Source organism: Girardinichthys multiradiatus, chromosome 4 (assembly GCF_021462225.1).
Source record: "Girardinichthys multiradiatus isolate DD_20200921_A chromosome 4, DD_fGirMul_XY1, whole genome shotgun sequence".
NCBI classification, from domain to species: Eukaryota; Metazoa; Chordata; class Actinopteri; order Cyprinodontiformes; family Goodeidae; genus Girardinichthys; species Girardinichthys multiradiatus.
In genome coordinates this window covers 10,418,797-10,443,824 of record NC_061797.1, presented here as the reverse complement: position 1 = coordinate 10,443,824, position 25,028 = coordinate 10,418,797, and the positions used below count along the sequence as shown (strand labels likewise).

At 42.8% G+C, this 25,028-nt stretch overlaps 1 protein-coding gene across 4 annotated transcripts in view; it reads right to left on the bottom strand.

Moving 5' to 3' along the window:
- Positions 1-6,373: 6,373 nt before the first annotated feature.
- Positions 6,374-25,028, bottom strand: part of cep89 (centrosomal protein 89) — an 88,425-nt gene continuing 69,770 nt past the window's right edge. For all 4 annotated transcript variants that reach the window (XM_047364014.1, XM_047364016.1, XM_047364015.1 and 1 more), the window contains one exon: positions 6,374-6,999. In XM_047364014.1, the coding sequence (XP_047219970.1) occupies positions 6,786-6,999 (214 nt within the window). In that variant the 3' untranslated portion in view covers positions 6,374-6,785. The remainder of the gene's footprint in view (positions 7,000-25,028) is intronic.

The window sequence follows — 25,028 nt, the reverse complement described above, 5'->3', positions numbered from 1 at the left end:
TGTTATTTCCTCGAGATTTGAAACGGTTGGATTATTTGAAGCTGCATGTGAGTCCTGAATACTTTGTGAGCATTACATTGTCTCCAGTGGTTTGCACAGATTTGTTGGCAAACTTGATCTGAATTCAACCTAGCTGTGTGCTGCAAAATTAGTCGCCAAAATCACTGTTACCTTTACTGGGGAGAACACAAACACTATGTCTCTGCACCAAAAAGGCAAGCTGGATGAAAAGGGACCTGTATCTTTTAATTTATATTTCAAGGTGGATCAAAAGTTAGCTGGGAAAGCATTTCTGATCTGAGTTACAGAGTTATTTGAACTTCAGAAGCACCACCCTTATCTAGACAAAAATATGATTAGAACTTAAGCTTGTCTGAAAGACTAAAGCTGAACCTGCTTTAGGATAAACACAAACCAGCTCCGTATCTAATAGAAGAGAGAAATCAGAACTTCAAAAAGTTCTTAAAATCAAATATAAATTACTGTCTCATTGATTTGCTGTAGATACGCGGTCTGAGTCCAGTACCTGGAAATGTAAAGGGCCAACATATCAGAAAACAGCACTTCATTAACAAGGCCTGTATTTGTTGAAATTCCACTGCATCAATCAGAATTGTTCAACCAGTTGGCTTAATCCCTCACCTCACAAGCTTAAAACTTAACATTTATACAGTGATAAAATATACGGAGAGGCTGAACTAGTGTCATCTGAGTGATGAAATGTGCAGTTAGTGTTGGTTCTTCCATCACTAACTGTTGAAACTCTTAATTCAATTCAATTCAATTCAAAAATACTTTATTAATCCCAAAGGGAAATTAAATGTTGTTGTAGCTCAGCTTCTTGTCCATCTCTGATCCACCCCACGACTGCAGAATCATCCGAGTATTTCTGCAGATGACAGGAGTCTGTCTTGTACTGGAAGTCTGAGGTGTACAGAGTGAAAAGGAATGGTGAGAGTACAGTCCCCTGTGGTGCTCCTGTGCTGCTGACTACCTGGTTAGACTCACAACCCTTCAGTCTCACAAACTGTGGTCTGTTTGTCAGGTAGTCTTTGATCCAGGAGATTGTTGAGGCCTCCACCTGAGTCTTCTGGAGTTTCTGACAAAGCAAATCAGGTTGGATTGTATTAAATGCACTGGAGAAATCAAAGAACATGATCCTCACAATGCTACTGGCTTTGTCCAGATGACAGTGGGTTTGTTGAAGCAGGTGTATGATGGCATCTTCAACTCCAACTCCACAGCGATAAGCAAACTGAAGGGGGTCCTGATGGTTTATTGTTTACTTACTCAGGTGGGTCAACAGGAGTTTCTCTAGGACCTTCATGATGTGAGATGTCAGGGCAACAGGTCTATAGTCATTGAGGACTGATGGGTGAGTTTTCTTTGGTACCGGAACAAGACAGGAGGTCTTCCACAACACCGGAACCTTCTTCTGGGCCAGGCTAAGGTTGAAGAGGTGCTGCAGAATCCCACAGAACTGCTCTGCACAGGCCTTCAGGACTCTAGGGCTGACATGATCTGGACCTGCAGCCTTATTCCTATTCAGTCTCTCCAGTTGTCTCTTCACTTGACTTCTTGAGACACACAGGTGGAAGGGGGAAGCAAAGGAAGCATCACCATCTTCTGATATGGTTGAAGGCAAACATGTAGAAGCAGAAGGGTCTAGGACTGAGGTGGAAGATAAAAAATGTGAGGTGTTACTGGACAGCTGTGGGTCCTGTGTGTCAAAGGAGGGTGGGATGTCTGTTTGGCTGTGAGTAGGAGAGGAGGATGCTGAGCTTGTTTCTGAACTGAACCTATTGAAGAATGTGTTCAGTTCATTGGCTCTGTCCAGGCATCCATCGGTCTGATCATCCTTCTGCTTGAAGCCTGTGATCTTCTTCATCCCTGTCCACACATCTCTCATGTTGTTTTGCTGGAGCTTGCTCTCCAGGTTCTTCTTGTACATCTCCTTGCTGTCTCTTATCTTGACTTTAAGTTGCTTCTGTAAACTCCTCAATAATTCTCTGTCTCCCTCTCTGAAGGCTCTTTTTTCTTGTTAAAGCAGGTCCTTCAGGTCACTGGTGATCCAAGGTTTGTTATTGGGGAAGCATCTCATGGTTCTGGTGGGGATGATGTTATCCACACAGAAGTTTATATAGTCGGTTGCACACTCAGTCATGGCCTAAATGTGCCTTTTGAGACCATATTGTCAGATGTTGCTGGTATTAAAAAAAGCTACGCCATTTTCAGTTATAGTGAGTCGTAGTTTCAATAACTGTCTACTAAATATCAATACTAACTATCAGTCTGTCCAGTTTACTCACACTGTACACACAGAGACATTTTGATGATTAAACAACACACACAGGATCTAAATATGTAAACAACAATAACACTAAATAGCAGCATCAAATTTTAAATGTAGAGCTTTTGAGCCATTCTCTATTAGTTTGTCAGTTTCCTGGTCCTCCCACAAGATATGGGAGTTTTTGGGGTTTTTTTCAGGAAAATACATGAACAGTCTGGATTAATAACAGCAGTTAGTGGCTTGATGCCATCTGCTGGGATTCCTTAGATAGGAAACGTTTTACTAATCTGAATAATAAACTGAACCCAACTGCATTGTTTGATAACTGGGATGATATTGGAATGTACACTATATTGTCAAAAGTATTGGGTAACACCACCAAATCAATGAATTCTGGTGTTTGAATCTCTTCCATGGCTGCAGATGTATAACGTTTGGTATAGAGAAACTTGAGTGGCCTGCACAGAGTCCTGAGCTCAACCTTCTTGAACATCTTTGGGATGAATTAGAGCGGATTCTACAATTCTGGTTTTCTCGTCTAACTATTAACACACTCTTAAGCCTTGTGGAAGATGTCTACAGAATAATTAAAGCTGTGATTGCTGGTAACAGTGGGTCCATCAATAAACTAGATCAATAAGAATAGGATGTCATTATAGTTCATGTTCATGTAAAAGTAGACAGAAAAATACTTCTGACAATATAGTGTATGTGTACTTTTATTCTGTCTGTATGATTGGATTGAATTGACTGATTACATTTATTGTGAACTGGCACTATATAAATAAACTGAATTGAATTAATGACAATAAATATCATTTTTACGTATATAAGTGTGTAAGCTTATTTTAACACATAGAAAGCCATAATCTGAGGATGTTATAAAGTCTCCATTATATTTTTGTACTTCTTGCTCATCATACATCCAGCTGAAAGGTGAACCTCTGCCAAAATCTTAAGTATTACACAGTCTCTGGCAGGTTTTCTTCCAGGCCTTGCTCCATCCATCTTCCCATCAATTTTGGCCCGGTTTCTTGTCCCTACTACACCCACAGCATGATTCCGCCACCATGTTTCATGATGGGGATAGTCTATCTAGAGATTTGCTTGCAGGGTAAAAAGTTCAGTTCCATACAATCCGATGTTTAGAAATAAATTTGTAATTTTTGTTTTCTGCAAGGTTAAACCCAAGACCTCATACAGACCATCCATCTATTGTCTAAACCACCTTATCAGTGCGGTCACTGGATGAGAGGCAGAGTACAACCTGGACAGGCTGCCAGAACCATTATGGGCAACACAAGATAAACAAGCTTTCCTCTGAATGCTCTGACTAACATTCATATTTTTGGCTTGTGAGAGGAAGCCAGAGTACCTGGAGAAAATCCATGCATAGAAACACAATGCAGAAAAATCCCAGGATGGGATTGGAACCCAGTACCATTTAATCTAAAGGCAACAGTGCTACCAACTGTTCCACCGTGTAGCCCTCACAGAATATCTTGGGGGAAAAAAAGACTGAAAAGCAAAAGCAGATGTGACACTAAATGATGGAAAAGAACCCAAGTTATTTTTTAACATTTTCATTTTTCAGTAGCATCAGTAGTGCAACATTCAAGAAAGAAATGTGTATAACTTATTGCTTATTGTTGTAATGAACACAGACAAGACAGTGCGTTAAATTACAAAACACCTCTGTGTAACAGCTCTGATTGGACTGGCTATTTTTTTTTTACAGGAGCCTCCCTGTACTTAGCTTTCAGAAACGCTCCACCTGCTGGATCCACTTTGATATACAGGGGTTGGACAATGAAACTGAAACACCTGTCATTTTAGTGTGGGAGATTTCATGGCTAAATTGGACCAGCCTGGTAGCCAGTCTTCATTGATTGCACATTGCACCAGTAAGAGCAAAGTGTGAAGGTTCAATTAGCAGGGTAAGAGCACAGTTTTGCTCAAAATATTGAAATGCACACAACATTATGGGTGACATACCACAGTTCAAAAGAGGACAAATTGTTGGTGTACGTCTTGCTGGTGCATCTGTGACCAAGACAGCAAGTCTTTGTGATGTATCAAGAGCCACGGTATCCAGGGTAATGTCAGCATACCACCAAGAAGGACGAACCACATCCAACAAGATTAAGAGGAAGCTGTCTGAAAGGGATATTCGGGTGTTAACCCGGATTATATCCAAAAAACATAAAACCCCGGCTGCCCAAATCACGGCAGAATTAAATGCGCACCTCAACTCTCCTGTTTCCACCAGAACTGTCCGTCGGGAGCTCCACAGGGTCAATATTCACGGCCGGGTTGCTATAGCCAAACCTTTGGTCCCTCATGCCAATGCCAAACGTCGGTTTCAATGGTGCAAGGAGCGCAAATCTTGGGCTGTGGACAATGTGAAACATGTATTGTTCTCTGATGAGTCCACCTTTACTGTTTTCCCCACATCCAGGAGAGTTACGGTGTGGAGAAGCCCCAAAGAAGCGTACCACCCAGACTGTTGCATGCCCAGAGTGAAGCATGGGGGTGGATCAGTGATGGTTTGGGCTGCCATATCATGGCATTCCCTTGGCCCAATACTTGTGCTAGATGGGCTGCCAAGGACTACCGAACCATTCTTGAGGACCATGTACATCCAATGGTTCAAACATTGTATCCTGAAGGCGGTGCCGTGTATCAGGATGACAATGCACCAATACACACAGCAAGACTGGTGAAAGATTGGTTTGATGAACATGAAAGTGAAGTTGAACATCTCCCATGGCCTGCACAGTCACCAGATCTAAATATTATTGAGCCACTTTGTGGTGTTTTGGAGGAACGAGTCAGGAAACGTTTTCCTCCACCAGTATCACGTAGTGACCTGGCCACTATCCTGCAAGAAGAATGGCTTAAAATCCCTCTGACCACTGTGCAGGACTTGTATATGTCATTCCCAAGACGAATTGAAGATGTATTGGCCGCAAAAGGAGGCCCTACACCATACTAATAAATTATTGTGGTCTAAAACCAGGTCTCCTGGATGTGGGGAAAACCAAAGGTTTGGCTATAGCAGCCTGGCCGTGTATATTGACCCTGTGGAGCTCCCGACGGACAGTTCTGTTGGAAACAGGAGAGTTGAGGTGCACATTTAATTCTGCCGTGATTTGGGCAGCCGTGGTTTTATGTTTTTTGGATACAATCCGGGATAGCACCCGAACATCCCCTTCAGACAGCTTCCTCTTAATCTTGTTGGATGTGGTTCGTCCTTCTTGGTGGTATGCTGACATTACCCTGGATACCGTGGCTCTTGATACATCACAAAGACTTGCTGTCTTGGTCACAGATGCGCCAGCCAGACGTGCACCAACAATTTGTCCTCTTTTGAACTCTGGTATGTTACCCATAATGTTGTGTGCATTTCAATATTTTGAGCAAAACTGTGCTCTTACCCTGCTAATTGAACCTTCACACTCTGCTCTTACTGGTGCAATGTGCAATCAATGAAGACTGGCTACCAGGCAAAATAGTACGGTCACATTTTTTGACAATAGCTATCAGAACATACATGTCCATCTGTGACTCTAGACTCCCTCTGGAGTCACATAACATGGTAACCTCCAGCAATTTATCTTAGGGTTTCACATTTTAAAAGAAGTGAAAAGTAGGTTCACAGATGTATATATACAGATAGATCTATATGTACAGATAGATCTATCTAATCTATATATATCTATATATGTAGATATATCTACATATATAGATATATATATATAGATCTGGTTGTTTGTTCTGTGTGTCTCTGTGTTGCCCGGGGATGGACTGCCAACCTGTCCAGGGTCTAAAACCCCACCTCCCGCCCGTAGACTGCTTGAGATAGGCACCAGATCCCCTGTGACCCTGTACAGAAAAAGCGGGTATAAAGATGGATGGATGCAATTTTCTTTCTGTATTTACTACAGAAAACTCAATTGACAAATGAATTTCTTCCAAGTAAAATAAAATTTGAATGACTTTAATATTATTCCTGTGATAAGCTAATTCATTCAGTGTGCAGATGACGGGTGTACTGTAATAATGAACCACACAGCCTGGTCAATGGATGGTCATTAACGTGATCTTTATCTACAGTAATAGTGTAATTGCCATATTGTGTCCAGTAGATGGCACCATTGCATCTTGACTCCAGTAAATGTCAGTTTGGTTTTACCTACCCCTTTAACTCTTCATATCAGTCTCTCAGTTGTTCTTGACACATTTGTGAAAGAAAAGACAAATATGAAAATAGGAAGTAGGTGTCCAGCTACAATGTGAAACTGAGAAGATCAGAAAGGTGCTTTTTCAGGCCAACATAATATCCCTTCTGTACATACATTTCTTCCTACTTTTGCTGTTTACTTGCTCTTCTTTTATAACAGTTTTAAAAATAGATTAAAAAAAGCTTGACCCAGATTCTAATACCATCCTCTGTGCTGGCAAAGACCCCTGCAGGTTTAGTCTCTAGGTTTTAGGAATAGAAATCCACCTCATGCTTATGCTGAAGCTGGGAGGATTGGGCGGTGTCCTCTGAAGCCTGGGCAGGGAAGTCAGGAGAGACAGCAGCAGAAAGGGCCCAGCCTGACAAGTCCCCGCTCAGTTTTGTGTCCAACAGCGTCTTCCTCATGTGCTGGTTCTCCCGCGTTGCTGCCTGCCACACCACCTCCAGCTCCTCCACTACTTCCCTGGAAAAACAAGGAAATCAAGTTGGTCAGTCACTTTACTTCACTCATAGTGCCTCTCTCAGTAATCTACTGTGGATTTCACTTGATAAGCTGGCTGGAGAATCTCCGCAGGGGGTCTGGAGGGAGCGTAGCAAGCAGTGGATGTGTGAAATTGACTTGAAATAAATTCAGAGATATCTTCAGCTGTTGCTTATTGGCCTGTAAGCAAGCCTGAGGGTGCCTGCTGATTTCCACAGTGAGACTAGCAGAACTGTCAAGCCAATTGTGACATTGTTGGAACAGCCAGGTATTTGTAGAGAAATGTCTGGCCCATTGGTTTCAGCAGTTGAGATAACAGCTCTATGGCTTTAAGAAGATAACATGGTGGATTTTTTAGAACAGTATCAAAATGCACATTCGTTGCTGTAAAAAAGCATCCCCTTATGGATTTCTTCTGTTTTTTCCTTTTTTGTCACACAAATTTGTTTTAGATCATCAAGCAAATGTTAATATCAGATAAAGACAACCTAAGTGACTACAAAGTGTAGACTTCAAACGATGATTTAATTTTTTTTAAGAGATAGAAGCTATCCAAACCAAATTGATTGATTGTAAAAACAAAATAATGGCACCTTAAATATAATAACTGCCACCCTTAGCAACAAAAACTGCTTTTAAGTAGTTGACAAAAATCCTTTTCTTTTTCATCTCTGCGGAGAAATTTTGACAGCACTGTACAGAATCATTTGGCAGGCAGTGATGATGAGAGCATTTATTTATTTGTTATATGAGGGGGGAGTATGAACCACAACAAGAGAAAGATATACTGCATGCTTGGTGAGCAGCCAATATACGCAGGGGAACCATGCCTGGGAAACAGAGATTGGTATTTTGTGTGTAATTAGTGGTCATTCTGGTTATGTGACCATTTTGTATTTGTTTAGCAATATAATTGATGTTCTGTAGTGGCTTGATATTTTTAGAAGACTTCATTATAATGAACATTATAGTTCATTATTCGTTGTAATTTCATCATTTACATTTATCAATGTAAGAAATCGATTTCAAATTGATGTGTCTCTGTGTGATTAAAAAAATACTTTGTCCCTTGTCACCTTAGAGTGACAGCCACCACATATTCTCTGTTAATTACATCCAACCAAAACAGTTTCCAATGGCAACCCCATTCACTGCTGCTTCAGCATATAGAAAAAAATTTGCCTGTGATAGAAAGTTTTGCTGAAGATTGGCTTGGCTGCAATGACCACAGACCTGCTTAAATGCATTTTGATGCATAAAATACAAATACATATAGTGCCTTGCAAAAGCATTCTGCCAAAAAATCAGAAAAAACTTTTCAGACCTTGTGTTACAATGACAAACTTCAATGTAGTTTGTTGGGATTTTAAGTGTCAAGTCAACACAAAGAAGTGCATTGTTGTAAAGTGGAAGGAAAACATGTGGTTTCCACCACTTTTACATAAAGTAAAACATGAAAAGTGAAGTGTGTATTTGTATTCAGCCTCTGTTATTTTAATACCCCCTAAATAAAATTAAGTGCAACCAATTGCTTCAAGGAAACCATAAATACAATGAAACACGGAAGGACATAAATAAAGTCCTCATTTAAAGTGTGTATATTATTATAGTATAAGCAAAGCTGCTCCCAGGTTTTGAGCGTCTCACAGAGCACTGTTCAAACCATCATCTATATATAAACACCAAACCTCCATCTAAACCGACAGAGTGGGCAAAGGCAGCATTAACCTGAGACCCAGCCAAGAGCCCCATGGTAACTCTAGAGGAGCTGCAGAGATCCACAGCTCAGGTGAGAAAATCTGTGTGTTTACTAGACTGCTAGTAATTGTGCACTCTACAAATCTGGGCTTTATGGAAGAGTGACAACAAGGAAACCGTTGTTGAAGGAAGGTCATAAGAGTTCCTGTTTGCAGTTTGCCATTTAGCAGACCCACAAACATGTTGAAGAAAGTTTTCTGGTAATATAAGATCAAAACGTAACTTTTTGGACTACAAGCTAAATCCTTTTGTATGGTGCACAACTAACACTGCACATCACCCTGAACATACCATCCCCACAGTAAAACATGGTGGAGGAAGCATTATGCTGTGGCGACACTTTTCTTCAGCAGGGACAAGGAATGTGGTCTGAGTAGACACGAAGAAGAATGGAGCTAAATAGAGGACAATTCTAGAAGAAATCCTGGAGTAGAGGTTCCGATTCTATTGGAACAAAGCCCTTAAACATACACCTTTTAAAATGGAATGGTTTAGATCAAAACATCGGTGTGTTTGAATGACCCAGTCAAAGGTCAGACCTAAACCCAATTCAGAATCTGTGGCAACAGTTGAAAATTGCTGTTGATAAAGGTTTTCCATCCAATCTGATAGAGCTTCAGCTATTTTGCAAAGACGAATTTGGCAACAAAAACTGAAACTGATAATGTGGAATGTGACCACGGACAAGGGTCTATAATTACACGTTCATTTAAACCATCAGTGGAAAATACAAAAACATTTTAAATCTTCGCAAAAACCATATAAAGTATCCATTTCCTTTCACTTAACAATTATGCAACATTTTGTGTTGGTCAAAAAAAAAATATAAACACTTCTGCCAGCCGCTATAGGACCACTCCGCAGCAGGTCACATAGCCCTACAACTACAGGGGTCGGACAATGAAACTGAAACACCTGGTTTTAGACCACAATAATTTATTAGTATGGTGTAGGGCCTCCTTTTGTGGCCAATACAGCGTCAATTCGTCTTGGGAATGACATATACAAGTCCTGCACAGTGGTCAGAGGGATTTTAAGCCATTCTTCTTGCAGGATAGTGACCAGGTCACTACGTGATACTGGTGGAGGAAAACGTTTCCTGACTCGCTCCTCCAAAACACCACAAAGTGGCTCAATAATATTTAGATCTGGTGACTGTGCAGGCCATGGGAGATGTTTAACTTCACTTTCATGTTCATCAAACCAATCTTTCACCAGTCTTGCTGTGTGTATTGGAGCATTGTCATCCTGATACACGGCACCGCCTTCAGGATACAATGTTTGAACCATTGGATGCACATGGTCCTTAAGAATGATTCGGTAGTCCTTGGCAGTGACGCGCCCATCTAGCACAAGTATTGGGCCAAGGGAATGCCATGATATGGCAGCCCAAACCATCACTGATCCACCCCCATGCTTCACTCTGGGCATGCAACAGTCTGGGTGGTACGCTTCTTTGGGGCTTCTCCACACCGTAACTCTCCCGGATGTGGGGAAAACGGTAAAGGTGGACTTTTCAGAGAACAATACATGTTTCACATTGTACACAGCCCAAGATTTGCGCTCCTTGCACCATTGAAACCGACGTTTGGCATTGGCATGAGTGACCAAAGGTATGGCTATAGCAGCCCGGCCGTGTATAAACAGGAGAGTTGAGGTGCACATTTAATTCTGCCATGATTTGGGCAGCCGTGATTTTATGTTTTTTGGATACAATCCGGGTTAGCACCCGAACATCCCTTTCAGACAGCTTCCTCTTGCGTCCACAGTTAATCCTGTTGGATGTGGTTCATCCTTCTTGGTGGTATGCTGACATTACCCTGGATACCGTGGCTCTTGATACATCACAAAGACTTGCTGTCTTGGTCACAGATGCGCCAGCAAGACGTGCACCAACAATTTGTCCTCTTTTGAACTCTGGTATGTTACCCATAATGTTGTGTGCATTTCAATATTTTGAGCAAAACTGTTCTCTTACCCTGCTAATTGAACCTTCACACTTTGCTCTTACTGGTGCAATGTGCAATCAATGAAGACTGGCTACCAGGCTGGTCCAATTTAGCCATGAAACCTCCCACACTAAAATGACAGGTGTTTCAGTTTCATTGTCCAACCCCTGTATTTTAATGGTATATAGCTGCAGCCATTTCATTTGGTCTATAGGTCTGCAACTGACCAACTCACCCTTTGTCATTCTTATGTAAGAACAATTTATTTATATAGCACTTTCACAGAAATAGCATCACAAAGTGCTTCAAAATAAACTATAATTAAAGAAAAATGTACACAAAGTTATACAATTAACATTGAATATTTAAATAAATAGTTATAATAAAATACTTTCATGTATAAACATAAACACAATTGAAAGTGTAATTAAAAGCCTGATTATAAAAAATGTCTTTAGGTGGTTTTAAAATGCATCAATAGAGTCTAGATGGTGTAAAAATGGGGGCAGTGCAGTGCAAAGCCAGGGTGCAACTGCTTGGAACAACCGTTGCTGATCAAAGGATTTATCTCTGTTGGATGCAGAAGCAGCATCTCAGTGCTGGGATCAGGTGCACAAAATGATTAGGGATTCTCTGTATGAGCTGAGGGCTGCTGTTAGCACAGTACTCCTTCTGTATGTCAATTCCATTTTCGCTCACTGTGGTTTTAAAGCTACACACGCCAGAGGCTACTACTAGTGTAAAATAACAAATAGGGATCTTTTACAACAGTTGCTACAAAAGTCGCCCCCCAACCTTTTCAGTTTCAGCCTTCTTTTTCATGTCTCTCAAAAGCATTTTGAAAACTACCAGGTTATTGCAAGGGCAAACAATGCATTGATCTTGGTAACTGCCTCAAGTTTAAAGAGAGCATAGAATAATAACAGAGAAAGTGGTCCTGGCGGTTCTGATGAATAAGGTAAACTCTGAACAACTAATGGAGCCTGGACACAGGAAAAATAAGGACAAAACGTTTGCAACATGTTCATTTGTGTTCTTGAGCTTTTGTAAGGTTTATGCATGAGGCCTGCTCTTTATTAGCATAAATGAATGGTGAAATGGTGGTGGACTTTCGGAGAACACCACCCCCATACACCCCCCTCACCATCCTCAACAACACTGTATCGGCCGTGGACCACTTCAGGTTCTTAGGAACCACCATCTCTGAGGACCTGAGATGGTCTTCACACATAGACACTGTTCAAAAGAAGGCCCAGCAGAGACTGTACTTCCTGAGGCAACTCAAGAAGTTCAACCTTCCAGAGGAGCTGCTGGTCATCTTCTACACTGCCATCATTCAGTCTGTCCTGTCTTCATCCATCTCAGTGTGGTTTGGTTCATCCACAAAACAGGACAGGTCCAGACTGCAACGAATAATCGGGAATGCAGAGAGAATAATCAGGGCTGCAGAGAGAATAATCAGGGCTGACCTTCCCTCCATCCAGGACTTATACAGGTCAAGGGTCAGGAAAAGAGCTGCTAAAATCTCTGCAGACCCCACACACCCTGCACATAAACTGTTCAGAGCTTTACCTTCAGGCCGCCGCCACAGACAGTTTCTTCCCCCAGGCTGTTTCTCTGTTGAACATTCAATAAAGTACAAAACAACAGCATACAGATGTTGCAAATGCACCTTTTCATTTTTATTTATATATGTGTATATTGTACATTGTAAATATGTATATTCTGTAATGCAAAAACAAAACCAAAGAGAAAAGTGTACCGGTGTTAAATTCCTTGTTTGTATGTACGAACTTGGCAATAAAGCTGATTCTGATTCTGAATGCCAGCACTTTGAGCTGCTCAACCGGAGTAAGCATGGCTGTTTCAACCCTAAAACAGAGCTCATAGTATATTCTATTAATTTCTCCTTAAAAATTATGTTTTAATAAATAAAAGCTAATTATTTACTGCAATAGACAGAGAAAACCTTTAAAGTAGCAATTTGCTTGAACTTTAAGCCAAAGCCAGCAGTTCATAATCAATACTAACCATCCACTGACTTCAGTCCTGTTAAACCCCCTGCTGCATTTTAAACAGATTCTGCACATACTGACAATGGCTTTAATAATCGGGGTCTCAGTTGGCTGGTTATTTAAAGTAAATCAAAAGAAAGTGGAGCTATTTTTTTACAGCAGAAAAGCTAATTAAAAGCTTTAGGTACCAATTTAGAGGTTGTTTTTGTTTATATGGAACATCTTTCTATGTTAAGTGGCTAGGTAACAGCGGGAGGAACACACTGCATTTAGAGAGGGGGCGAAAAAGGAGATCTGAAAGCTTAGTTCTCATCCCTATAGCTCCAAGAAGTCTCAGGCAGTGCTGCTTCCTTGGAGGCTACGCAGAACTCAGCTGGCAGGCACCAATCACAACCAATCAGCATCTCTACGGCTGTACCATGGGCAGAATATAAAGCAGAGGATGAGAGGGAAAGGAGACGATAAAACGTTCCTCTTCCCTCTGGTGGATCCCTCCTAATGCCCTCGCTGAGAAGAAATAAACGTATCTTTCTCAAAACAACCAGGAATATATTAACATAACCCTAATTACAAAAGGTATTTTCTCATTTTTCCTTGACATGTGTTCCATTGACTTAGAAAGACTTGACTGGATGTCAAAGACAGAAAAAGAAAAGGTCTACTTAGGGAGAACATTTTCAAAGGCAAAGTTCCACTGTACTCTGAACGCACAAATGGGATCATCTTTATCAAAACATAAGATCAGCTGTAAAACCTTGAGCTCAAATTCTGATTAAAACAATGTCAAGAACTCAGTGAGCCTCACCTGAGGTTTCAGAGCTAAGGAGGAACTCCTCAGTCACCTCTAGTTTAAAATCAGAACCAACCAGTCAATCACAATTATGGTACAATCTGCTCTTCTTTCATGCTGAGTCAGTGATTATATTGATTTTACCCCGGCAGACTTCCCGTGAGGTCACTACCCGTATAAAACCCCCAACTTTCCAATGAATCGATCTCTTCCACCCGGACCCCTCTGCTGAGCTGGCAGGAGAGGCACAGCGCGCTAATGTCTCTTTGCTGGCAAACAGATATAACTCTTCAAACTGGATCCAAGAGTGTCATAAGATCACGCGATCATATGCACTAAGTTAAGTACGAATTAATTGCTGTTTGAGTATCCGGTATTCCTTCATGAACGGGGGTAATTAAGGTACAAGTTTTGCTTGACTTTCTCTGTTAGATCTACAGAAGCAAACTGTTTCCAGAGACTTCCCAGCAGTTTCCCGAAGGAGGACAACGGGACGCATCACCGTGGTTACGGCAGTAACTGTGCAGTTTGGTCGGCGGGCAGAGCGAGCCGCCCACCCAACAGCTACGGAGGTTAGCTGTAGCTAATCTTTTGTTCACAGAGCTTTCTTCAAACTTCATGGTTGCCCAGACAACTTTCCTCAGCACGGTTAACATACGAGGTTAGGTTTTGGGCAGAGAGAACTAATTTAGGATGCAATGATCTAAACATTTTTTCATTTTATGAAGTTTGGTTTTGTTTGTGTTGAACTTAGCTTTCTGCTCAGCACACGTGGTCAGTTTTGTGTTCTGTGCTTTCAAAGTTAAGACAAACTTTATTTAAAGGGTGATTTTAAACACAGAAGATTGATCATAACGTGCTGTCCACGCTTATGCATTTTAACCCTTTTATTAACAGTATTTTGTGTTTGATTCTGGTGCTAAGCTATCAGCTTCTTTTGTTAGCTTTAACTGCTAGCTTTAACTGCTAACAGCTAAGAACACGTGCTTGCCTACTAAAGATCATCTACCCAGAAAGGTTGTTAGTTTTCAATCCAGTAAATATTATTTCCCTAACATTACTTTACTAAAGTTGATAACTAAGTAAACACCATTAAGCCCCATTTCTCCAGAAGGATTTGGCTCTTTTCCAAAATATTTCCTTTAATATTTTACCATTTCCTTAATAATATTTCTTTAAATATTATTTTAATAAATAAAGGCAGCTAATGAGACACCGTTGAGAAATAAGTCATCCAGAAGGCTGGTTTTATTCAGCAGAACATCATTTTATTAAAATAATATTTTATCTGATCTTGCATTGTGAATGGTTGTCTAAAGGTATGCTAATTATTGCCTAAGTTAGCTCCAAGACTAACTTAACTTAATTTCCAGATTCTTCAAGATAATCCTTGGTTCTCAAACTTAAACATTGCATGGTAATGTACTTGTACTCGTCGTCTTCCGCTTTATCCGGGACCGGGTCGCGGGGGCAGCAGACTCAGCAGAGACACCCAGACGTCCCTCTCCCCAGACACCTCCTCCAGCTCCTCTAGGGGGAGCCCAAGGCGTTCCCAGGCCAGCCCAGAGACATAGTCCCTCCAGCATGTCCTGGGCCGTCCCCTGGGCCTCCTCCCGGTGGGACGTGCTTGGAACACCTCCCGAGGAAGGCGTCCAGGAGGCATCCGGTATAGATGCCCGAGCCACCTCAACTGGCTCCTCACGATGTGGAGGAGCAGCTGCTCTACTCCAAGCCCCGCCCGGATGGCTGAGCTCCTCACCGTATCTCTAAGGGAGTGCCAGGCCACCCTACGGAAGAAGCTCATTTCAGCCGCTTGTATCCGGGATCTCGTTCTTTCGGTCATGACCCAAAGTTCATGGCCATAGGTGAGGGTAGAAACGTAGACCAACCGGTAAATTGAGAGCTTCTCTTTTCGGCTCAGCTCTCTCTTCACCACAACGGACCGGCACAGTGCCCCCATTACTGCGGCAGCCACACCGATCCATTTGTCGATCTCCCACTCCATTCTTCCCTCACTTCGTGAACAAGACCCCGAGATACTTAAACTCCTCCACTTGAGGCAGGAACTCCCCTCCAACCTGAAGAGGAAAAGCCACCCTTTTCCGGTCGAGTACCATGGCCTCTGACTTGGAGGAGCTGATCTTCATCCCCGCTGCTTCACACTCGGCTGCGAACCGCCCCAGCGCCTGCTGTAGGTCTTAGCTAGAGGGGGCCAGCAGGACCACGTCATCTGCAAAAATAAGAGATAAAATCCACTGGTCCCCAAACCAGACCCCCTCCAGCCCTCGGCTGCGTCTAGAAATCCTGTCCATAAAAGTTATGAACAGGACCGGTGACAAAGGACAAGCCTGCCAGAGTCCAACATGCAGCGGGAACAGGTCCTACTTAGTGCCAGCAATGCGGACCAAACTCCTGCTCTGCTTGTACAGGGACCGGATGGCCCCTTATGAAGGGCGACCACCACCCCAGTCTGCCAGTCCAGAGGCACTGTCCCCAACCGCCACGCAATGTTGAAGAGGCGTGTCAACCATGACAGCCCCATAACGTCCAGAGATTTGAGCTACTCAAGATGGATCTCATCCACCCCCGAAGCCCTGCCACTGTGGAGCTTTTTAACCACCACGGTGACTTCAGCCTGGGTGATGAAAGAGTCCAACCCTGAGTCGTCAGCCTCTGTTTCCACCAGGGAATGCGTGATGGCAGGATTGAGGAGATCCTCGAAGTACTCCTTCCACCGCCCGATAATGTCCCCAGTTGAGGTCAGCAGCCTCCCACTCCCACTGTAAACAGTGTTGGCGAAGCACTGCTTCCCCCTCTTGAGGCGCCGGACAGTTTGCCAGAATCGCTTCGAGGCCAACCGGTAGTCCTTCTCCATGGCCTCACCGAACTCCTCCCAGGCCCGAGTTTTTGCCTCTGCCACAGCCCGGGCAGCAGCATGCTTGGCCTCATGGTACCCGTCAGCCGCCTCAGGAGTCCCACAAGCCAACCACAGCCGATAGGACTCCTTCTTCAGCTTGACAGAGCTCCTTACTGCCGGTGTCCACCACCGGGTTCTGGGATTGCCGCCACGACAGGCACCGCAGACCTTACGACCGCAGCTACGGGCAGCAGCATCGACAATAGATGCGGAGAACATGGTCCACTTGGACTCTATGTCTCCAACATCCCCCGGAATCTGGTCAAAGCTCTCTCGGAGGTGGACGTTTCCAGCAGACCCTCACTATGCACTTGGGCCTGCCAAGTCTGTCTGACTTTCTCCTCCTCCAGCGGATCCAACTCACCACCAGGTGATGATCAGTGGACAGCTCAGCCCCTCTCTTCACCGGAGTGTCCAAAACATGCGGCCGAACGTCTGAGTCGATCATTGACCTCCTGCCTAGGGTGTCCTGGTGCCAAGTGCACTGATGGACACCCTTATGTTTGAACATGGTGTTCATTATGGACAATCCGTGACTAGCACAGATGTCCAATAACAAAGCACCACTCGGATTCAGATCGGGGAGGCCATTTCTCCCGATCACGCCTCTCCAGGTGTCACTGTCGTTTCCCAAGTGGGCGTTGAAGTCCCCCAGCAGAATAATAGAGTACCCGGGAGCGGCACTATCCAGCACCCCCGACAGGGACGCCAAGAAGGCCGGGTACTCCGCAATACCGCTCGGCTCGCAGCCCGAAACGACAGTCAGAGACCTATCCCCAACCCGAAGGCGCAGGGATGTGACCCTCTCATCCACTGGGGTAAACCCCAACACGAGATGGCTGAGCTGAGGGGTAACAGGCAAACAGATCCCAGCCCGCCACCTTTCCCCGCGGGCCACTCCAGAGTAGAAGAGAGTCCAACCCCTCTCGAAGAGATGGGTTCCAGAGACCACGCTATTTCTAGTCGATATCTCTCGATCTCCCGCACAAGCTCAGGCTCCTTGGCCCCCAGCAACGTGACATTCCATGTTCCTAGAGCCAGCCTAAGCATCCGGGGATCGGGCCGTTGAGGTCTCCACCTTCGTCCGCCGCCCAATCCTCTTTGCACCGGTCCCTCACGGTTCTCCCTGCAGGTGGTGGGCCTCCTGGGTGATGGCCTCGCATCTCTTGTTCGGGCTTGGCCCGGCCGGACCCCGCGAGGAGCAACCCGGCCACCAGGCGCTCTCCGGAGAATCCCGACTCCGGGCCTGGCTCCAGGGTGGGACCCGGCTCCGACGTACTGGGCGACGTCACGTGCCTCGATCTACTAGTCCTCATGAAGGATTCTTGCATGGTAATGTTGCATCACTTTTTCGGTCATGGTTTTCAACCTTCCTTATTCTTTAATTCTGCTTGGTAGTTTAGTTGGATTGTTTTAGCATAGTAAAGAGTTTGTTCATTGAAATATGTTTGACTTTGAGTTGACTTATTTTTGTTAATAAATTCTTATATTTTAAGAAATTGTGTGAATTCATTGCATGTGTGTGCAGAGTTTTGCTGTTCAATAATGTCAGAGCTTGGCTCACCCTTTTCGTTTGTCCTAATACTACCGCCTCACTGGGCTGGTATTCACAGGACAACCCTTAACAGATCAAAATAATATTTGATAAAATATTGAAGTATTGATATTAAATATTAAATAATATATTCATATTCATAGTCACAACAACCTAAACAGTTTGTGTGCAGGGTGTGTGGGATCTGCAGAGATTTTAGTTGCCCTTTTCCTGACCCTAGACCTGTATAAGTCCTGGATGGAGGGAAGGTCAGCTCTGATTATTCTCTCTGCAGACCTGATTGTTCGTTGCAGTCTGGACCTGTCCTGTTTTGTGGATGAGCCAAACCACACTGAGATGGATGAAGACAGGAGAGACTGAATTATGACTGAAGAAAAGATGACCAGCAGCTCCTGTGGAAGGTTGTACTTCTTGAGTTGCCTCAGGAAGTACAGTCTCTGCTGGGCCTTCTTCTAAACATTGTCTTTGTGTGAAGACCATCTCAGGTTTCAAGAAATGTTTGTTCCCAGGAACCGGAAGTGGTGCACAGTAGATGCAGTGTTGTTGAGGATGGTGAGGGGGTATGTGGGGGTGGTGTTCTCCAAAAATCCACCATCATCTCCACAGTATTGAGTGGGTTAAGTTCCAGGTTGTGCTGACCACACTAGTGTACCAGCAGATCCACCTCCTGTCTGTATGCGGACTCATCACTGTCCTGGATCAGTCCAATAACAGTGGTGTCATTTGCGAACTTCTGGAGTATCACAGACAGGTCCGCTGAGGTCCAGTCATTTGTGTAGAGGGAGAAGAGGAGTGGGGAGAGAACACGCCCCTGGGGGGCAACGGTGCTGATGGTTCTTGTGTGGGAGAAGATGCTCCCCAGCCTCACCTGCTGCTGCTGGTGCAGACCTAATGCAGCCAACCAACGTCTGCCCTTTTAAAGCTCTTTAAACTGTGTAGATAATTTTTTCTATCTAAATGAATGAAATCCAAACCAGTCAAGCCCATATTAATATAAACACTTAATAATTACAATTAAGAAGTGTGACACTGTTACATTCTCCATTGTTGCATTTTTATTATAATATATAATAAAAACTATTTGTGCTGTCTCATGAAGCTGAATTTTGCAATTTTCTAGCACACTCATAGACAACATGCTGTATGAAGTTTTTTACATATGTTAAAAAAGGGACTTCATTTAATTTCTTTTTACCTTGGTGGCACTTAATATTTACTTTTTGTAGTTAATGTTTCAGTCTTTTACATCTTAGTTTGTGGTGTTAAAAAAAATGCTAAATTTGGCTGTTAACATTTTCTGTTAAAATAAAATATTAATTTAGGAACAATTGTTGTTTAATCAATAGATTAATAAAAAAAAATATTTTCACACTGTATTTTGTGGTATGCAATAATTACCAAATTTGGCAGTTAAAACTGAATAATGTATAAATTTTTGGGGAAAGTTTTGTTACTTAGATGTTAGGGACAGCTCTTAATATATTACTAAACAGGAAGGACATTAGTAAATATCTTCAGTGGGAGAGTATTTGAACGAGTTGCCAGGTGGAAGTGTCTTTTCACAAAAACAAAACAACACATCCTAGGTTTATAGAGTAGTACTGAATGAATCACAAGGACCGCACCTCGACACATATACAGCATGTCCGCAGAAACATCTCAGACCAGTGGTCTAATATGGTGGAGGAGAGGTGGGCTCATTTTATAGTCGCAATACGTGAAGACCTTGCAGTCATCGAGTCAAACACAAACTCCTCAATCAGCCAAAACTGTTATTTGCCATAGGGTGCATTAATAAACTAACCAGAAGCCATTGAGTTTCTGTTTTATCCTGACATGTAAAACTTAAAGGAAACAAAGTAGTTTCTTTTTCAGGTGTGTACTCATTATTCTTATGCACATTGTTCCACTATGAGGTCTCCCTCACAACAATCCAGAACAAGAAATTAACACCAACCTCTAAACATATTCCATATTTCTGCCATTGCTCTCATTTAGAAAAGCAATGGTCCAGAATGTGCCTGATACTAAAGTCACACAACAGTCAGACTCTTATCCTGAAAGTGTCATATGTTGGGTGCAGTCTGTGTTTTTGTGCTGTGCTTTTTTTTCTCCTACACAGGGTGTGACTGGCAGGTGCTGCTACACAGGTGTCACTCATCAGTGACCAATCAACCTGGGCTCTTAAAAAGTGGAAACCCAGAGGGAGGTGTCAGCTCGTTGTCTCACTCAGCGTGGTAAACAGCTAGACCACTGCTGCTCTGCAGTCTTGCTCCTAAGCGATCTCCTGATCATCTTGTTTTTTTCTCCTCTGCCTACAGGTCTGGTTTTGCCAGAAGCCACCATGGATATTTTTCTGCCTCCTGTCTCCAATTGTGTCATGTTCAGAGGTTTGAGGAAACTAAAGCCTCGACGCCTCTGCCTTGAGCCTCCCTCTGCCTCAAACTCTGAACCCAGGTTCCTAGGTGACCCCTTCATCAAGCCTCTGAGGATCATCCACCTGCCTGTCCATCCTCCCATGGCTTTTCCCAATCGCAGTGGAGAATACCGGAAAAGAGAAACACAGAATCATAGAAACGAGGAAGCCTCTCCTCTCCTTCCTCAGTGTGATCCCGCTGATCCAGTCTTGGTTACTGTCCGATCTAGACCTGTAAAACTTAATAAACTGTCAAAACGCTGTGGTTGTATAAAGTCAGAGTCTGAGGAAAAACTCCTTATAACAGAAAAGGACAGCTACTCAGCCATGTATCTCAGAAACAACCCATGTAGAGCACGTGGGTGATCAGCACAATCTTAAACTCAATAACAAAACTGACTGGTAGCCAGCGATAAGAGAGGCTTAATCATGGCTGATATGATCTCGTCCTCTGTATTTGCTAAAACACAGCTGTCTTTTTTCAGCTGAACAGCACTGATAGTGAAACTTCACTACATAAATTACAATGCAGCAAGGATGAATGACCTTCCTGAGATCAGGGACAGGCATTTGGGTGAAATGTCTTTGATAATGAGTGTGATTTGTCATTAAGATGCCCTCCAGGCAGAGCAGGGCTCTTTAAACCATTTGATTAGCTTGATTTCATTTGGTGGCATCAGGCCTAGAGACAGATCTAAAAAGAGACTAATGGTGGGAGAAAACGGAAGGTGCTAGTTTTTATCTGGAGGTAACTTGATGTCATATCCACATGTGTGCAGGACAGTGTGTGTGTGTGTGTGTGTGTGCGTCCACATCATAATTGCAGGGACCAGCAGGTGTGTTCTTATAGCTAGAGCTGAGGCAGATGCCTGATTGTTTTGCCCCATGAGTAGTAACCAAGCGTCTACAACCATCCACCGTTACTCACTTGTCTGATCACCTTCTGATGCTCCAATGCCTCTTACTGTTATAATCCTGTGTGGTGCGAGTATAGGTGTGACCATTACATCTTAACTTAACAGAGGATCTTTGTTGGTGAGTGCGGTTCCTGGCTCCGGCAGTTTCCTCATCATGCTTCTTGAAGTTGTAAGGATCTGTGAGACAACCCTTCTTTGCTTGATTGTCAGCATACCAGGTTGCTAATCTTTACTGGCCTTCACTTCAACTCTGGTTTTCCTGTTCTGGAAGTCTCCAAGACTGACGTCCTCTGGAAACACCCGCAGAGGGTACCACAGCTCCTAAACTGTGCAGTCATCAGCCTGTCTCCAATGCTTACTGCTTCACTCCAGGCTGGACCTTGGATCTCCTCTGTAAAAACCAACATTCTCTGGACTCTCCTCATTCACTGTTCTCTATGCCTGTGGATCATCCTCCTCCTCTTGTGTCAAGTTCTCAACCTCAACTCTGTAAACCAATTATAAAAACGTACTTTTTGAGAATCTACCTGCTTGTCCCTGACGATACTATCTCTCTCTATTCTCAGATGCTCCTGAACTGAGCCTATGAACCCCCGCACCAAGTTTGCAGATTATTTAAATGACTACTTATTGTAAAGAAACATTTTACTTCATCCTCAACTGCTGTGTCTGTTAGTCTCTGCATGTGGGTCAGAAAGCTCCGCAGAAACATGACCAAACAATCAGGCCAGTCTAATCCAGCAGGACCAGTGTTGTCTGTATTCCAGTGTAAGACACCTAATCCCATCAGTGAAACATGGTGGTGTTATCATGGTTCGGGCCTTATCTGCTGCATCTGTACTAGGATGTCTTGCTACATCCATTCGCTCGCCCGTCTACGAAGCATTTAGGGCTGTGCAATAAATTCAGTGTATTCTTTAAATTTAATGTTGGACAATATAAACAAAAACATGGTAATGGAGGAAAAATATTATTCTTTATATTATTATTTTGACATTCTTTGTGATATATCTCGTCTGATGCACATTTCCACTCCTTTTGAATGCTGAACCCATGTACATTGTGCAGTCTTGTTTAAAAGGTCAGTAAAGATGGTAAAAATATGGTGAGGAGGACCAGTGAAACCTCCCCTGACAGCCATGAATTTATCATCAGTGCAACACGTTCTGCTGTGGATTGCACCAATTCCTACCTGGAAAAAGTTGGGCATGAAACAACCAAAACTGCGAAGGTAAGAAATGGTGAAAGGACAAAACGACCAGTGCTAATGGGGACAGCCTTTATTGGTGTGGAAACACTTTGGATTTTAACACAAAAATGCAGATCTAAACAAATAATATGCTAGATTTGCTATTCAAGGGTGTTTGCCACGCCAAGCAACACAAAACTAACCTATATAATCTATGGAAATTGAAACGGAGTGAAAGTTATTAGATATATTTCTGTTCTGTCAGTACCAGTAATAAAACACGAGCAAATTTGTTTTATTTGTCTTAAGTCAAGACGATTAATAATTCTGTATTTTAGTTTTATTTATGTATTTATAGTTCATTTATTTTGTAATTCAGGTCGGTGTTGTATGTTTTATTTTAATCTCAATTTACGACTTTGTTTTTTGACATTCTTGATGGACAGCAGATTGTATTTAGGTTTATTTTTTGCATAATCTCCTACATTACAGAAAATAAGCAGGGAAGATTAAAAAAAAGGTAACAGGAAACATCATGATCAAAGCAATTCACTGTTCAAGTGCAATAAATGCACTGTTTTTCCAAACTTACTAGTTAATCCTGTTAAATAATGGTAATATCAATATTGACCGAAATAATTGTGAATGTACTTTTTCCATAATCGAGCATTCCTATCACCCATCCATCCATCCATCCATCCATCAATGTGTGCATGTTTGTGACTAATGTTAAAAAATTGTGCAAGCAGGGGTTGTCTGTCTTAAGGTCAGTGGGTGAGTTAGCAGTTCTGGTTATTGTTTTATTACTGTTTTGTGGATAAAATAAAAGTTTAGTTGCAAAAGTTTCATGCAGTTTAAAGGAGATCTTGGAAAATATTGGTTTTTTTATGTGCCACAAATTGGATATTTTCAGAACATGCGAGTAAAGAATATGGTTTAAATATTTCAGAACAGCTTTGAGTCTTGATCTTAAATAAAGGGAATTCTACCATTTTCTTCTAAACACATAAGTGTCATAAATATATTGTTCTAAACATGTAAAAAGTCTCCCAACCATTGAGAATTATATTGTGGAGTTAGAATTCAATTTGGGTTTCAGGATTTCTGTGTTTCAGGATTTTGTGGGTGTGTCTGAAAGTGCGGTGACGTGTCGTCACGCGGCTGCCTTCATTATAACCCCACCCTGCTGCTCCAGCGGTATAAAAATGTAAAGTGAGGTAGCCTTGGTGGTTCTTCCGCTCGCTTGAGAGTCACAGATGGCGCCAACGACAGTTTGCTGCTAGTTTGCTATCTCATTCATGCATCTTCCCTGGATGCCACAATGTGCAGGGTAGCACCATGGTGACTTTATATACGTTTCCGTGAGATGACCGCCTGAACAAATTGGGGATCGATTTTGTAAAGAGTAGGCACTATGGAAACATCCAGATAGTTTTACTAACTACCAGGAGATACAGTTGGGATTTATGGACAGTCGGTTGGTGCTGCCTCGTGAGGCTGTAACAACCATCTCCCTCCCTGACTCTCATCCTCCCGATATCGCTGCCGCTGACATCGCTGCCCTTGACATTGGCATCGCCGGCATCTACTAAGACGGGATTATATGACCAAAGTTTCCTTGTGTGCTTATGTTTTAAATATAAGTGCTGCCAGCCTTCGCAAACATTGTCTCCTCGTACAGGTCACGGATGCGGGAATGCTCCTGCACATGGGCTTGGTTCAAGTGCAAAAAAAATGAACAACCGAAAGCATCCCAGAGTGAACCCCTTTTCCTAAAGAAGCTCTCTTAAGCAGCCTTAATTGTGGAATATTTGCGACAAAATAAAATTATAACCAGGTACACCTACAATCGCAGAGTGATTTTAGACTGACGCATGTCACAACTCCCAAACAGCTTCACTGTCTTTTATCACAATGCTATTGAGAAACTTCCTGACAAGCTGCATCACATTTTCATATGCCAACTGCAATGAACCTGAAAGGAAGAATCAACATATGATGAGAATGGTGAGAAAGTCACTGGGGTCTCAATCTCCTCCTTAGAGGCGATTTTGAAAGAAAGTTGCTAGAAAAGCCATTTTTATAGTGAAGGTAATCCTTCCCCCTCATTCCATGGTCTGTTTTATCTCCTTCAACCTAGAGCAGACACCATTCCGTCAAATTAAATCAAAATTTCTTCCGCCATCGTTACTATTTTTCTGTAGCATTAATCCTGCTAAAATTCTCAACTAAAACACATTTTTATGCACTAATTATGTCAAGAGAATTATGCCCTGAATTTAGCTCCATCCATGTTTTCATCAACTTTGGCCAGCTTCCCTGTCCCTGCTGAGGAAAAGCTTCTCCACAGAAGGATGCTGCCACCACTATGTTTCATAGTGGGAATGGTGTGTTCAAGATGATGTAGGGTTTGCAGTGCATGCTGTTTCCCCCTACATGGCTTGTAGCAAGCTAAACATCTGACATCATTTCCTTCCACTTGACACGTGACAAAATGTGAAGATG